The sequence below is a fragment of the Astatotilapia calliptera genome, chromosome 1 (assembly GCF_900246225.1).
Source record: "Astatotilapia calliptera chromosome 1, fAstCal1.2, whole genome shotgun sequence".
Lineage (NCBI taxonomy): Eukaryota > Metazoa > Chordata > Actinopteri > Cichliformes > Cichlidae > Astatotilapia > Astatotilapia calliptera.
The window spans coordinates 33,043,649-33,059,581 of NC_039302.1; the positions used below are offsets into that span (position 1 = coordinate 33,043,649).

Here is a 15,933-nt window from a genome sequence, read left to right on the forward strand (position 1 = left end):
TCAGGCAGAAGTCTCTGTGAACTAGGATGTATGCAGATGATACTGTGATCTTTATTAAGAGTGTGGAGCAGGTGGAAAAGAGCCTGGAGAGGTGGAAGTACACACTGGAGAGAAAAGGGATGAAAGTCAATACATATATATGAATAGGGCATACGATCAGCCTTGATAAGGTCTAACAAGAGACGAAGGAGGAGAAAGAAGAAGTTTTTACTATTTCTAACCGTACATAAAATGTCCAGTAAATATAGCTTTTCTGTCTCCTTGATTTTATCTTTTAGATGCACCTTCTTCGGGGCTCCATCACAGCCGATGGGACATTTGCTTACGTCTCCCAGCAGGCCTGGATTTTCCACGGAACTGTTCAAGAAAATATCCTCATGGGGGAACCTTTTGACCAAACCAAGTAATTGATAATTTAACATAAATCAGCGCTTGTCACTATTTTTGAGTAGCTAAGACTTGAATATGAAAAGAACAGGTATTATTATAAAATAAGGAGATTTCATTTGGGGCAATATGATTTTAGTTACTGCACCAACCAAGACTATGAAAATGAGGGCAAGCATTTTAGATTTGACTATATATTCCCTGTGACTTTACCTTACATGAAAAATGTTTAACTAGGAGAAAGTTCATCTTATCTTTGTGAATTTGCATCTGATAAGAATGTAATAAAGGTGGAGGTCATCTTCATTATCTGACAGGGTTACAATAGGAAGTAGGGATGCACCGATACCACTTTTTTGGAAAACGAGTACGAGTACTTGCATTTCAGTACTCGCCGATACCGATACCAAGTACTTACTCATTGACAAATGCCAGCCATTTGACTTTCTGGTAGTAATAAGGGAAATGTATTTCATATTATATATATTGCATACATTTGTATTTGTGTATTTTAGTTACAAATATATAATATTTCAGATGTAAAATAATCTTACATTTAGTACTGTAGTTTATCATTGAATACCTATAGCACACAGACTTTACCTTGGGTCAAGTATGGTGGAGATGAAGTACAGTGGGTTGGTCTCGACGTCACTGAAGCGCTTCTTGACAGCTGCCTGTAAGGTTGCTTTCATTGCCTTGACGCCGTGGTCCTCATCTGTTTCTCTGTTTAGAAGTCTCACTAGCACAGTCACAGCTGGGATGACATCAGAGGCTAGTGCGTCATAGCTGCTCACTTTTTTAGTTAGTTCCTCAAAGGGGGCGAGGATGGCAACAGTCGTCTCCATAAGAGCCCATTGGTGAGCGGTGAGATAGTCAGGGAGTTCGTGCTCGGACACATACACCTCCAGCACTCGCTTTTGCTCAATGAGGGACTGGAGCATGTAATACGTGCTGTTCCAGCGCGTCTGTAGGTCCTGCTGCAGTCTCTTTATTGGCTGGTTGAGCTGTCCCTGAATGTCCTCGAGGCAGGAGTAGGCTAAGGCGGAATGTTTAAAATGCCCAACTAGTTTCCGTCCCACTGCTATAGCATCAGCTATGCTCCTCTGTGCTAATAAGCATGGGTAAATAAGCGTGGGTAAACTCTTTGTACTTGTTGTCGTGTTGGGGTTTTAGGTGCTTGATTAAATTACTTGTGTTAAATGCGCTACCTTTTGAGCCTCCTCTGGACAATTTCGCTGAGCACAATTTGCAGTCCGCCTTTGTTTTCACGTCTTCGTTCACTTTGAAATAGTTCCACACAGCTGACATGTCTCGCCTTGCCTTCTCCCCGCTCTGAACTGCAGCCGGGGCCTGGGGGCGGGCACTTGGCGCTTGTGATTAACCCCTTACATGCCGCTCAAACATAGACAGGTCTCAGACCGTGGTATCGGTTCCCGGTATCGGGGGACTTTTAATGAGTACGAGTACTTTAGAAAATGTGGTATCGAGGCCGATACCAGATACCGGTATCGGTGCATCCCTAATAGGAAGTTCAATTTAGTGATGGTGAGAAGGGAAACTTGCTGACCTCTGTAGTGTTGACTTAACAGAAAGTGAAAGGGCCCTTTCATAACCTCTCATAAACCACCAGGCACCATATGTCTGAGCAAATTAAAGGAATTCTTTTTCAAAGAAAAGTTTTCCAGAGACCAGTGCTTATCCTGATTACATATGTTATTGGACTCATTGGATTTTTAGAATTATTTAAATGGTTCTGTTCGATACACTATATTTCTCTCAATCAGGGCACTATCTTACATTGTCACTCCACAGATATGACAGGGTTGTGGATGTCTGTAGCCTCAGAGCTGACCTGAAGATTCTGCCATTCGGTGACCAAACTGAGGTAGGTGCTCTCTCTTTAACCTCCTAGGACCTGGCGTCCACATATGTGGACATCACATTTTGGGTTATTTAGACCAAAATAGGGCAGCATGGTGGCACAGTGGTTAGCACTGTTGCCGCACAGCAAGAAGGTCCTGAGTTCAATTCCACCATCAGGCCGGGGTCTTTCTGTGTGGGGTTTGCATGTTCTCCCCGTGTTTGCGTGGGTTCCCTCCGGGTACTCCGGCTTCCTCCCACTGCCCAAGCTAGACATGCAGCTTGTGGGGATAGGTTAATTGGATAATCCAAATTGCCACTAGGTGTTAATGGTTGTCTGTCTCTGTGTGTTAGCCCTGCGACAGATTGGCGACCTGTCCAGGGTAGGGATGGGTACCGGTATCGGTTCTGACATAAACGGTAGTAACCAGACCGAAAAGCAGCGCACATTTCGGTGCTTTATTTCGGTGCTTTTCTTTCCTGAGCTGTGATACACTTTAGATTCTAGCCAATCATTTTACGTTTCCGAGGATAGTAGGCGGGTCCAGGTACTTTAGAGCAGAGCAACAGATTAAAAATGCCCAAGGCAAAGCGGTCAAAAGTCTGGCTGTATTTCACAGCAAAAGATGCAAACTCAGCAGCCTGCAACAAATGCTTTAAGGTGATACTGTGCAAAGGAGCTAACACCTCGAATCTGATGAAACACCTGGCGACGCATAGCGTTTTTTTTAAAAAGCAAAGAAATGCACCGTATTTAATGGCAGCAGCAGCCGTTCTTCTCTGCGTGAGTAGCTTAATGTTGCTCGTGTGTAATTTACCTTTAGTAGGCTAACCACGTTATTACATTAATGCATGTAAGGTGAACTAGCAAACATCATCATAGCTACATGCGGCTGTCTTCTTGTTTGATGGCAGATACTTCCTTCACCCTGGCCAAAAAGGCTAAAATGACCAAAGAAAAAGTGGAAAACAGTTACTGTAAACATGAGAGGTTTTTGGACAAAGTTTGTGTTTTTTCCATTGTTTAAGCACTGCTTCCAGCCAAGAGCAATACCATATATGCCCCATAGCTGCAGAAAAGGCTAACATTGCTATCTTTTTACAAAAAAACAGCTGAACATGAGAGGTTTTTGGACCAATTTTGTGTTCTCCATTCTTTAAGCACCGGTTTGAGCACCGGTTTGAGCACCGTTTAAGCACCGGCACCGTTTCAAAAGTACCGGTTTGGTACTGGTATCGGATAAAACCTAAACGATACTCATCCCTAGTCCAGGGTGTACCCCGCCTTTCGCCCTATGACAGCTGGGATAGGCTCCAGCGCCCACCGCGACCCTGAAAACGGATAAGCGGAAGTGAATGGATGGATGGATAGACCAAAATACTCAATTTTGCTCTACATGGGCCTGATATCCACTTACGAGGACATTATAATGCTACTGTTCTATCAAAATTTTAAACAAATATCCTCATTTGTGGCTCTTATCTTTCTTAAAAACAAAAATAAGGTAAAAAAAAAAAAATCTGGTAATTCTTTGTTTTTACATTCATCGGGTCCCAATCAGCCCAAATATCAAAGAGAAATTAAAAATGCATGTCGTGAAAGAGTTCGGGTCTTAGGAGGTTAAACTGTCGGGCATAAACCGGTCCATGGCGCAAAAAAGGGTGGAGACCGCTGATTAAGAGGACCCGAGGGAAGCTCGGAAAGCTAAGCAGAAGTTATTTGGAGAGGAGAGTGACTGCCGTTGGTTGAAAAGAGAGGTAAAAAAAACTTCAGTGGTGTTGCACACTATTTTATATTATTTTTTAAAGTCATTATTCAATACGTTGTTATTGTTAACCCTTTAAAGCCGGTCCGAGCTGCACGCTCTGTTTTGTGTAACTATTTTTAAATTCCTGAAGAACCTGAACCGTGTAAGCTAGCGCAATAATTTTTTTTTGCATATGAAACCAGAGGAGTTGTACTTGACATCAGCTTGTCCTCGGTCACGGTTTCGTTCCACATATAGCTTTGCAAAAATTGCATAAAAAGCGCTTGCAGGAACAAAAACATAATATTCCAGAAACACGCTTTGCCGATCCAATCAGCTATTCGTAACACTTCCCACAGTGAAACAGATGTCAGCGCGAACTATCGCATGTCCGCCATTTCCTGCCCAAAACCGGAAGTGACGTCATTTTCGCGGAAAATTTAGTTTTTTACTTGTAGGCCTTAAAAGCCTATACTGGTGTTTTTATAAGTCATGTTTGACTTTTCTGAATAGTTTCTGTGATGCTTAGAACTCGAATTGCACTGCTGGAAATAGTTTATTTTGATGCACCTGCTGTTTTCTTTGCAAATTTGCATCATAGGATTGTTTTTTCGTTTTTCCTGCAGTATATAAAAATTGGTGTATCTCCAAAATAAAACTATGAAGACACTCAAAATAAATTTCCTGTTGTTGTAAACTATTTTTTGCAACTTTTTTGTATTTAAAGTTTTGAGGGATAAACCTCTTAAATTTCTCCAAGTAGAAATATATGTAAAAAACAAAACAAAAATGATTTTCAATTTTTTTGTAGTTTATTGCACTTTTTTGCAATTAATGTAGTTACTATGGACTTAATGCATACATATTATTAAAATATGGGCTATAACAGTTGTATAGCAACTTGAAATGCTCCCACAAATGGCACTACAACATGTAAAAAAATAATATAAGCTCTGGCGGACTTGGTTCTATAGTAGGTCGTAAGGGTTAAATAAATATCGTCAAATAATCGAGATCTCAATTTCAGTGAAAATAATCGTGATTATCATTTTTGCCATAATCGAGCAGCCCTAATTGAGACAGAATAATGCCATAGTGTTGTATGGAATAAATGCACTAGTATAATGTAATGAATTACAATATTTAAAATATAATACCATCTCTTCCATAAAGATTGAGTAAATTTCTGGATTATATTAAGTCTTACTGACATTTTGTCAGATTGGGGAGCGGGGGCTTAATCTGTCAGGGGGACAGAAGCAGAGGATCAGCCTGGCCAGAGCAGTCTACTCCAACAAGGACATCTTCCTCCTTGACGATCCTCTATCTGCTGTTGACGCTCATGTGGGGAAACATATTTTTGAAGAATGCATAAAGAAGGAACTCCAAGGAAAATCTGTCATACTGGTTACACACCAGCTCCAGGTAAGAACACGGTTTCATTCTTTAGTGCTTTCACTAAAGAATAACACTAAATGACAAGAACAACTGATGTAAGCAGTTAAAAGAAGACTTTCCTGACCATATATATTGTAATTTTACAGTCAGAGGCCATGTCTTACCATGACAGGAAGAATAGAAAAACATCCGTTAATGTTTTATAAAAATCACTATATTCCATTTTGTTAATCTGTATAAAAACCAAAGTGAAAAATTAACCAGGTTACTTGATGGATCATAGCTTGGTCTGAGACTCTGAAATCTGGAAATCAGATTTCATGAATATGAATATACATATTCATGAAATTAATATGCATATTGTCTAAAATTGTATTTTTAAATATGACATTTTGGACCATGTCCCTATTGCCAGTCTTGGCAGCCGGGGGTCAGTCCGCCAGGGCCTCCGCTCCTGGCCGCCACCCGGCACACAATGCACCCGACCCCTATGGCGCCTCCTGCGGGTGGTGGGCCTGCGGGAGGATGGGCCCATGTCTCCTCTTCGGGCTGTGCCCGGCCGGGCCCCATGGACTAAGGCCCGGCCACCAGACGCTCGCCCTCGGGCACCCTCCCCGGGCCTGGCTCCAGGGCGGGGCCCCGGTAACCCTATCCCGGGCAGGGTAAACTGTTCCCTCGCTGTCCTTTTCATAAGGGTCTTCAGAATCGCTCTTTGTCTGGTCCCTCACCCAGGGCCAATTTGCCATGGGAGTCCCTACCAGGGGGCAAAAAGCCCCCGGACAACATAGCCCCTGGGATCCCTGGAACACACAAACCCCTCCACCACGATAAGGTAGCGATTCAAGGAGGGGCCGGAGATCGACAGACGGATTGGGGCTGCAGCTGCAGTAATGCGGACGCTGCACCGGTCCGTCGTGGTGAAGAGGGAGCTGAGTGTAAAAGCGAAGCTCTCAATTTACCGGTCGATCTACGTCCCTACCCTCACCTATGGCCACAAGCTGTGGGTAGTGACCGAAAGAACGAGATCGCGGATACAAGCGGCAGAAATGAGCTTCCTCCGAAGGGTGGCTGGCCTCTCCCTTAGAGATAGGGTGAGAAGTTCGGCCATCCGGGAGGGGCTCAGAGTAGAGCAGCTGCTGCTCCACATCGAAAGGAGCCAGCTGAGGTGGTTCGGACATCTGACAAGGATGCCCCCTGGGCGCCTCCTGGGTGAGGTGTTCCAGGCATGTCCCACCGGGAGGAGGCCCCGGGGCAGACCCAGGACACGCTGGAGAGATTATATCTCTCGGCTGGCCTGGGAACGCCTTGGTATTCCCCCGGATAAGCTGGAGGAGGTGGCTGGGGAGAGGGAGGTCTGGGCCTCTTTGCTTAGGCTGCTGCCCCCGCGACCCGGCCCCGGATAAAGCGGATGAAGATGGATGGATGGACATTTTGGACCAATTCAGTCAAATCTGAAAAAACCTAGAAGGCATTCTTGGCTAATAGTTTACCTACTAATCATAAGTCACTAATCTGAGGAAGAGTATTTGACTGGTGCTCTTACCCGTGAGTTCTAAGCCATTTCGTAAGTCACGCTACTGGAGATAAGAACATCTGTCAAATGACATAAATATGTACGTACATGTGATTATAGTTTTGAACAGGTCTGTAGATTTTGTTGCCACAGTTGTTCTCACTTATGCTTGCTAGTATTTGGAGTTCTGTGATGACATCCTGGTTCTGGATGACGGGGAGATCAGGGAGGCCGGAAACCACCAAACCTTGATGAACGCCAGCGGACGCTATGCTCAGCTCATCACCAATTACCAGATGGAACAGTCCAAAGTAAGTATACCCTAAATTAAAAGCATGCATCTTGTACCTCTTCTATTTTTATCTTTGATTCTTATTATTATGTTCCTGCAAACCACCTCACCTGTTCTTTATTGTTTTATTATGTCAAAAACAATAAACTTAATGATCAGTTGTAAAACAAGGTACAAATCATTCCATTTGTGGTTATACGTTTGTACGGGCTGTGCTGTAATGCTGTGTTCCTGATATTCTTGCTTGTCAGACTCAGAATGAGGAGGGAGAGGAAGAGGAGGATTTATCATCCCAAGATGCCCCTGAGTTGAAAGAGGTTGAGCTCAGATATCGTGCAGACAGTGGGATGGCAAACCCTGGTAAAAAAAACTAGGAAGAAAATCATTTTAATAATTTGAACTTTTTGGGTGTTTTTGAATTCATGACAGACTTTACATGTTTTAGTAGTGATTTGATTTGATTTGATTTAGTTGTGCTTTTTTGAATACGGTGGGATTTTTGTTTTTTCACTGTCCAGAGACCAGTGTTCAGGGGGATGACGCTGACACTTTCTAAATGTTGCTGTGCCAATGCACGTGCAGTGTTGACACATCAGTACTTTTGATTGTTAAAGAGCAACTGTATAACCAGGGACAGGTCAAAGTTTTGTAAAGCAAAAACAAGGCCTTGTAAAGTAATAACAGACAGGGCAGCAAACTTGTTGACCTGGCTGTTTTTGCTATATACCCATATTATAAGTTCTTGTGACTTCGTACCAAAAACATGACCTGTGAAGGTCATGACATAACATTACTATCATATTTATATGCATCATTGACCCATCTTCATTGGCCCATCTTCATTGGCCCATCTGTAACCGGAAGGTCGCCGGTTCGATCCCCGGGCTCTCTGTCCTGGTCGTTGTGTCCTTGGGCAAGACACTTTACCCTACCGCATACTGGTGTTGGCCAGAGAGGCCGATGGCGCGATATGGCAGCCTCGCTTCTGTCAGTCTGCCCCAGGGCAGCTGTGGCTACAACTGTAGCTTGCCTCCACCAGTGTGTGAATGCAAGAGTGAATGAATAGTGGCATTGTAAAGCGCTTTATAAATCCAATCCATTATTATTATTTAAAGTGACTCTTCCCTCTATGGATACAATGTATACAAGTGATCAGTTTCCAGATTTCCTTGCTGTAGGGGTCTGTGGTTCAACTCTTTGCAGTTATGTCTTACAATATGTGGACAATGATAATTTAAGTCAATTTTTGTGATTAGTAGAATGATAAAATTACTTCTATTCTTCCTTTCAGCATTTGACATGTCAGATGAAAAGGATCATGAAACAACAGCTGAGCAAAAGCGTAAGTCTTTAAAGTTCACTTAATTCTGAGTGTCATCCCACCGTTTGTCAGCTGTTTCACTATTACATATTTAGTTGTTATGTGATCCCCTTTTTTACACCAAGCAATACTTTAGATTTTTTAAATATTTTTTATAATGGAAATGCACATGTGATGCATGTCAATGCAAATGGAAGTCACTAATCCTGTTACGACTCTATTAAAATATTTTCCCTGTTTTAAGCTCCTGTCAAGTCTGATGACCAGCTGGTCCATCAAGAGTCCTCCACAGAGGGTGCTGTCTCCTTAAGAACCTACCACCGGTACTGTCAAGCAGCTGGAGGTCTGATATAACACACACATGCATTTACATGATTTTAAGCAATAATGTACCAATATGTACTTAATAGTTGTGCTGCAACTCTTTGCTACAGGCTACATTCTCGTCTTTCTCACTGTCCTGAACATTGTCCTGATGATTGGATCCACAGCCTTCAGCAACTGGTGGCTCAGCTTCTGGCTTGGAAAGGGTAATGGGGTGAGAATCCTCTCTCTCTAGCATTCACACAAAAATAATCTCATCATGCATAAACAGCTTGGGTGAAATGACTATGAGCTCTCAGTCACTGTGTAGCCTAACACAAGTGAATCCAATAAAGATGATTACAAGCACCAGAAGGTACATTGTTTCAAGTAAGATTGCCCGTGTTAGCCAGTCTCTTTAAAATTAGAGGGTTACAATGGACTTAAGGTCAAACCTTGAATTTTTGGCTTTTTCCAGGCTATCTCAGCTTTTAAGTAACCCACAAATACTTACTAGTGATGAGTTCAGGTGGTGGTCAAGTGAGGTCTGTGAGAGTTAGTGCTCTTTGGCCTTGAGCAGTTCTTATTAAGATCAGATTATTGGATGTGCTCATTATACTGCTGCAGTGTGAATCTTTTACAGGGTCCAGCATACCTGTAAAGAACAGAGTGCTAACTGAATGGTCTGGGCAGAACCAATGTGATGAAGAACATAATATTCCAGCTAGCACATTTCTTAGTGGTACACTCTCGTATTATTCCAGCCTATCAGTACACAGAATACTGGCACATCTTAGTCTACTCATTACGCTTGTTTAGCTTGAGCCTAACCCTAACCATGCTCCAACACCATTACTGCTAAAAATTGTTCTTTAACAGTACTTTTGCATGCTGGAGTGTTATGTTCTTTATTTAGCAAATTCTGGATCTGGAAAGAAATTAGTTTCCATGCACTGCTGTATTAGAAAACTGCTCTCTAGCTGTGTCTTGTCACTCAAGATGACAGTTCAAGAAAGACCCACTGAAACGATAGACACGCCAAGTCCACTCTCTCTCCACTAACAAAAGATATTTTGTCTGTTTTATCGAAGTCATCGACTAACCCAGGTTCAGATCCAGGTGACATCTCAAAAAATCCAGACCTGCACTATTACCAAACGATTTATGGTGTGATGATGCTCATCATGGTGGTACTTGCCCTCATCAAATGCTTCTTTTATACTTACGTCACCTTGAGGGCCTCCTGCAAACTCCACAACACAATGTTCAAGAAGGTACCAAGAAATAATCCCCAGTGTTTACCATCCAACATGACCAATTGAAACACAGGTTAACTGCTCAATGATTCAAAGAATGATTATTTTTGTTGTTTGTATTTTCCTCTCACAGATTTTTGGCAGTCCAATGAGTTTCTTCGACACAACTCCAACAGGCCGAATTCTAAACCGTTTCTCTAAAGATCAAGAGGAGGTGGACACTATGCTTCCTCTTGTCATGGATTCTTTCCTGCAGTATTGTCTTCTCGTCACATTCACAATTATCATCATCGCATCCGTTTTTCCATACATGCTTGTGGCTGTAGTCATCATGGGAGCTTTGTTTACCCTCATTCTGTTGTGAGTTAAGTTTTAAAAATTGTCTTAGTGCGAGAGCAGATAGTTGTTTAAGGTACAGTTTGCTCAACATTTGTTTGAATTTATCTGCAGCCTATTCCAAAGGGGTATTCGTCTTATGAAGAAGATGGAAAATATCAGCCGTTCTCCCTGTATCTCACTAACGACTTCTACACTGCAGGGCCTCAGCACCATCCATGCTTACAACACAAGAAACAGTCACATAGAAATGTAAGACACCAGAACTCTTTCACAGAAACAAATAAAAGTCTCTCTATTACTGGTCGTAATAGTAAATAATGTGTTCTTCTGTAAATATCTGTAAATGATGTGGTCTTTGATCGGTGCTCTCAACTCTCATCACGTCGTTGTGTCATATTGTAGGTTCAAGTCCCTGAATGACATCAACTCCAATCACTTTTTATTGTTTCATTCTGGCACCCGGTGGCTTTCTTTCTGGCTGGACTTCATGGCTGCTATTATGACCTTGTTGGTGTCTCTGTTTGTAGTGCTTAGCAGTAATGACTTTATCGCTCCATCCTTGAAAGGCCTGGCCATAACCTATACCATACAGGTAAATAAGGAGAGCAGAGTTATACGTCTAAGTCATGTTGAAATGTGTGTTTGTGTTTTGTTAGAACTTTTGCGTATTGTCCAGTTGACAGGCATGCTTCAATATGTAGTAAGACTGTCAACGGAAGTGGAAGCAAGGTTCAACTCAGTGGAGCGACTGCAGGAATACATCATGGTCAGATTTCTCTCCGGAAACGATCCATCTTTCATTGTTTTGCCAAGACCAAACCCCAAATTCCCTCTGTTTGCCTCACTCAAAAAATAAACTTTTTTATTTGCAGGATTGTAAATCTGAGGCCCCCAGGCATGTTAAAGAGGCTCAGATCCCACAGGACTGGCCTAGCAATGGGGGCGTCTCCTTCAAAGACTATAAGATGAGGTACAGAGAGAATACACCAATCGTCCTAAACGGCCTTGATTTCCACATTCAACCTGGAGAGAAGCTGGGGATCGTGGGAAGGACTGGCTCTGGTAAGGCTCTGGGTTCAGTAGCTGTTTCTCTTGTTGATTTCATCTAGTCTTTGGGTGATGATGATTTACAACAATACACCCTAGAAATGATGATAAATACATGAATTCGTTTTTCAACATCACTCTGAGACAGACAATTTAATCTTAGAGCAGTGGTTCTTAACCTGGGTTCGATCGAACCCTAGGGGTTCGGTGAGTCAGTCTCAGGGGTTCGGCAGAGCCTCCGCCATGACATGCATGGCTCATTTTGCACAGTTTCCTTTTTTTGGGAAACAGGGTTGTAATTATTATAGCAGTGAATTCCTAATTATTCCATAGTGCAGATTACAATTTTAATCAGCTCTTCTCAACAGCTATAGTGTAATATTCAGCTACTCTGCTCTGTGCTTTGTGTCTGTAGGGAAATCCTCTTTAGGAGTAGCTCTATTCAGACTAGTAGAGCCTGCAGCAGGAACCATAAAGATAGACGGAGTTGATATTATGTCCATTGGCCTGCAGGATTTGCGCAGCAAGTTGTCCATCATCCCTCAGGACCCTGTGCTGTTCATCGGTACAGTAAGGTAGTGAACCAGAAGTACAGAATCACACACTGATTTTACTCCTGCATGTCAGTCACTAAAGAGCTGTTTTTCCTACAGGTACAACCTAGACCCGTTTAATAACTACACTGATGAGGAGATTTGGGCAGCACTGGAGAAGACCTATATAAAGGACTCAGTATGTTATCAGTATTGTATAGTCTTATTGTTTGTTTTGCCACTTGCTTTTATCCAAGATTTTGCTTTGACAAAAACTAAAACCCACAACGCGTAAGACTGCAGTCTCTGTGACACGTCTGATATAGCCCTAAAAGAAAATGGAATAGCCCTAGAGCCAAACATATATTTTATGTTCATTTTTTTGACACATCCTATGTTCATGTTGTTCATGACGTTTATTTAGTTTTACTTCTGTTCTTTGTTTCCTTTAATTAGCTATCAGTTATTAGATTTTTAACAATTTTTCTGCCACTGGCCAGTATTGTTTACTCTCTGACGAGCTCTGCATATTTACTTTATCTTTGCATTGAAAATTTCCTCCAGTGCCCTACATTTAGTTCACCTTCCTCTGTGTACAATTATAGTACCATCTGTCCAGGCACATGTTTTTCCGGAGAGGAAAACAACTCTCTAGCAGTTATTAATGGCACCACTAATGCTGACTAATGTTGCGCTCATGCCGTGAACCTGGAAGTAATAAACCCTAAAGATTTTTATTACAACAAGTTTGATAAGGTTCTGGCATGTCTAAATGTTTATCACAGAATACACTCAGGAACAGTGTTGGTCAAGTTACTTGAAATAAGTAATCAGTAACTAATTACTGATTACTTCCCCCAAAAGTAATCCCGTTACTTTATTGATTACTTATTTTCAAAAGTTATTAATTACTTAGCTACTTTTTAAAAAACACTATTTACAACCTGAATAGGTAATAAAGCAATAGCTCTTTCAGCCCAAATCTAATTTCTGCATAATCCATCATACAAAATGTAATCAAATGGAAAAGTAAATTTTTTAAACTTGTTTTATCAGTTTTAATCTTTTAACTTTATGCATCAAGCGAAAATTTTATTATATGCACCATTCTCTGACTGGAAGAAATTAGTTTAACATTTAAACCTATTTTCTGCACATTCCAGCACATAAAATAAAATATTTTTTTGTGTTAACACTCACTCTTTCAAATAGATGCAAGTAAAACACAGCAGAAAATAAATAAAGTCAAAGACTCAGCAGTCCTTCTGCTCTATTTTCACCTGTAAAGCAGGAGTGGCGTAGGCGGAGGTTTACCCTGGTGCAGGTGTGCCGCACCAGTCAGTTGAAGAATCCGCGAGTTTCTCTGTGAATTTCCCATTACGTCATAGCGCACTCGGTGCTTGCTTGGAAGTTTAGGGGGTTTTTTTTCGCTGAACACGCACAACAGACACTAATGTTTTTGTCACTTTTTATGGAATCAAACTTAAAGGTCAGTACTTCCACGCTTTAAACGCTGCACGCTCATACTCTCTCCCGCACTCGATATATGATCCATTGTTGATCTGCACACAGCTGTTGTCACGAACGTCGCACTCGCTTACGTCACTGTCATGAGACATTCTCGCCAAAAAAAAAAAAAATCAAAAAAAAAATCACGGGTTTAGTAACAAGGTAACGCAGCGTTTCTACGGGAAAGTAACGGTAATCTAATTACCAAGTAACCCGTTACTGCCCATCTCTGCTCAGGAATTCCTTTCTGGCAAAAATGAACTGTAGTAGTCCTTAATCCAAGACTAGCATGGGGGTTGCAAGCCAATCTCACTGGCTCTCCAGCCCGAGGCACCGTCCCAGCATCCTTATGCTGCTCCTGTTTAACTGCAGATAGTCTTTCCATACAAGAGTTCAAACTTTTGATTGCCTTGCCTTAGGCAAGGATTATACGACTTTGTAGTTTATTTTGTGGGCTTTTTTGCTGCGAATATCCTCTTTCTGTTAGCCTGAGGGGTATGAATGGCAGTACCAAAATATGATTTTGTTCCATCAGATCTCCAAGCTGGAAGAAAGGCTACAGGCACCAGTGTTGGAAAATGGAGAGAACTTCTCTGTTGGTGAGAGACAACTGATGTGTATGGCTAGGGCTCTACTCCGTAACTCCAAGGTGTGTACACACATAACACCTTCTTGATGATACTAAATTTAATTTGCAAATACAGTTTATTGGCTGGGATACTGCTGCCACATTAGCTTGTGATGCCTCTACCAATATTTCCATTAATTATTTACCATTGCGTGCATTCAAAGTGTATAATAACATAAGCACTGTAAACATTTTTGTATTTTATGACACTTTTGCCATCCACCGCTTTCTTCTTTCTAACCACCATTACGCTGGTTATTTTTTGGCAGATTATTCTTTTAGACGAAGCCACAGCATCCATCGATTCAGAAACAGATGCTCTCATTCAAAACACCATCAAAGAGGCCTTTAAAGACTGCACCATGCTCACCATAGCGCATCGCATCAACACTGTTATGCATGCAGATCGTATTCTGGTCATGGACAATGGACAGGTACCCAAACCCCCCCCCAAAAAAAACAAAAAAAAAACAAAAACAAAAAAAAAAAACAATCCACAAATGAACACAAATCAAAGATGATTACACAATCTTTAACTTAAACTCACTAAGTGTTCTGTTCGACAGGTGGCAGAATTAGACCATCCAGATGTGCTGAAGCAACGGCCAGACTCTCTGTTCTCATCACTCCTGACAGCTGCTAATACAGTAAACTCCTGAACAGAAGGACAACCAAAAAACTGCTGCATAGTAGTCACTGGGCATGTTCATAACAGTTATCCATATACACAGCTATATCGAAGTCTGTACTGTGATACTACACTCTTTTCTGGTGTGCTTGTATGAGATGTAACTGAGCAGCAGAGATGGAAACTGATAACAGTGCAGGAAAGACAACATAACTATTTACAAAGTTCAAAAACTATGCATTTATCTCTCCTGTCTGCTGATACAAAACAATGAGCACTGTACTTTACTGGGTTTCTCTTCATATTTCGAATGAGATGACTTCTTATGCACGTTATAGTTTAATTATGTTATGTATTTGCCAAGTCTTTCTTTGCTGCTATTAAATGTAATTTAAATCCTGTTTTTTTGTGTGACATTTAAAAAAAAAAAAAAAAAAAAAAAACATGGTAAATTTCATAGTGTAGGTATATACAGATGACCCTGATAAGATCTGTGCTAATAAATTACTTAAATTTGTGTTTCAGTATTAATTGGTATTTTAAAAAAAGAAATTATATATACAGCGAGATTACCTTTATTTTAAACAGGTTGTGGGGCTACGAGGGCACCAGCAACCCTATGCTGGATATGCAGTTAACAAACGTATGGATGAATTGGGGTTACAAGTGTATCTATATGCTGCCACCTGCTGGCTGCATCCTGCTGCATGTCACCAAAGCTGCTGCCCAAAACTCAGCAAATGTAACTACCGGTAAATAAATTGTAGTTTTGTTTCATGAGTGACAGTTGGTGACATAGGACAGTTAAATAATAAAGCCAACAAATCTCTTATCAGCAGTGTATTTCCAAAGCAGCTGGAAAGAATATATTCTAGGAAGAAATCACGGCTTTCACTGGAGATTTTACAGCATTAACACCACCTGTAGGTGCTGTGAGGAGAGCTAGCATGCTTAACCTTTCAATGTAAATCTATGCCAAATATCTTTATATTAAAAACAAAACAACAATTTCAGATGTTTTACTCCAACTAGTAAATCTAATGTTAGCGATTTTGTTCTTTTTTAACTTCTAAGGCTCGGGATTAAAAGGTGAGGTGGTGGAGGAGACAACACATATACAGGGCACATGACAAAAGAAAAGCAAGCAATTTATCATTGTTAGTGGTTT

At 41.3% G+C, this 15,933-nt stretch overlaps 1 protein-coding gene across 4 annotated transcripts in view; it reads left to right on the forward strand.

Moving 5' to 3' along the window:
- abcc12 (ATP-binding cassette, sub-family C (CFTR/MRP), member 12) overlaps nucleotides 1–15,159 on the forward strand; it is a 30,369-nt gene extending 15,210 nt beyond the window's left edge. For all 4 annotated transcript variants that reach the window (XM_026175129.1, XM_026175121.1, XM_026175114.1 and 1 more), the window contains 19 exons: nucleotides 279–403; nucleotides 2,203–2,275; nucleotides 5,220–5,423; nucleotides 7,086–7,220; nucleotides 7,453–7,561; nucleotides 8,493–8,543; nucleotides 8,767–8,865; nucleotides 8,957–9,060; nucleotides 9,917–10,099; nucleotides 10,215–10,441; nucleotides 10,532–10,669; nucleotides 10,823–11,012; nucleotides 11,097–11,186; nucleotides 11,293–11,482; nucleotides 11,883–12,042; nucleotides 12,121–12,199; nucleotides 14,045–14,158; nucleotides 14,407–14,571; nucleotides 14,704–15,159. In XM_026175129.1, coding sequence (XP_026030914.1) covers nucleotides 279–403; nucleotides 2,203–2,275; nucleotides 5,220–5,423; nucleotides 7,086–7,220; nucleotides 7,453–7,561; nucleotides 8,493–8,543; nucleotides 8,767–8,865; nucleotides 8,957–9,060; nucleotides 9,917–10,099; nucleotides 10,215–10,441; nucleotides 10,532–10,669; nucleotides 10,823–11,012; nucleotides 11,097–11,186; nucleotides 11,293–11,482; nucleotides 11,883–12,042; nucleotides 12,121–12,199; nucleotides 14,045–14,158; nucleotides 14,407–14,571; nucleotides 14,704–14,796 — 2,529 coding nt within the window. In that variant the 3' untranslated portion in view covers nucleotides 14,797–15,159. The remainder of the gene's footprint in view (nucleotides 1–278; nucleotides 404–2,202; nucleotides 2,276–5,219; nucleotides 5,424–7,085; nucleotides 7,221–7,452; nucleotides 7,562–8,492; nucleotides 8,544–8,766; nucleotides 8,866–8,956; nucleotides 9,061–9,916; nucleotides 10,100–10,214; nucleotides 10,442–10,531; nucleotides 10,670–10,822; nucleotides 11,013–11,096; nucleotides 11,187–11,292; nucleotides 11,483–11,882; nucleotides 12,043–12,120; nucleotides 12,200–14,044; nucleotides 14,159–14,406; nucleotides 14,572–14,703) is intronic.
- Nucleotides 15,160–15,933: the final 774 nt, after the last annotated feature.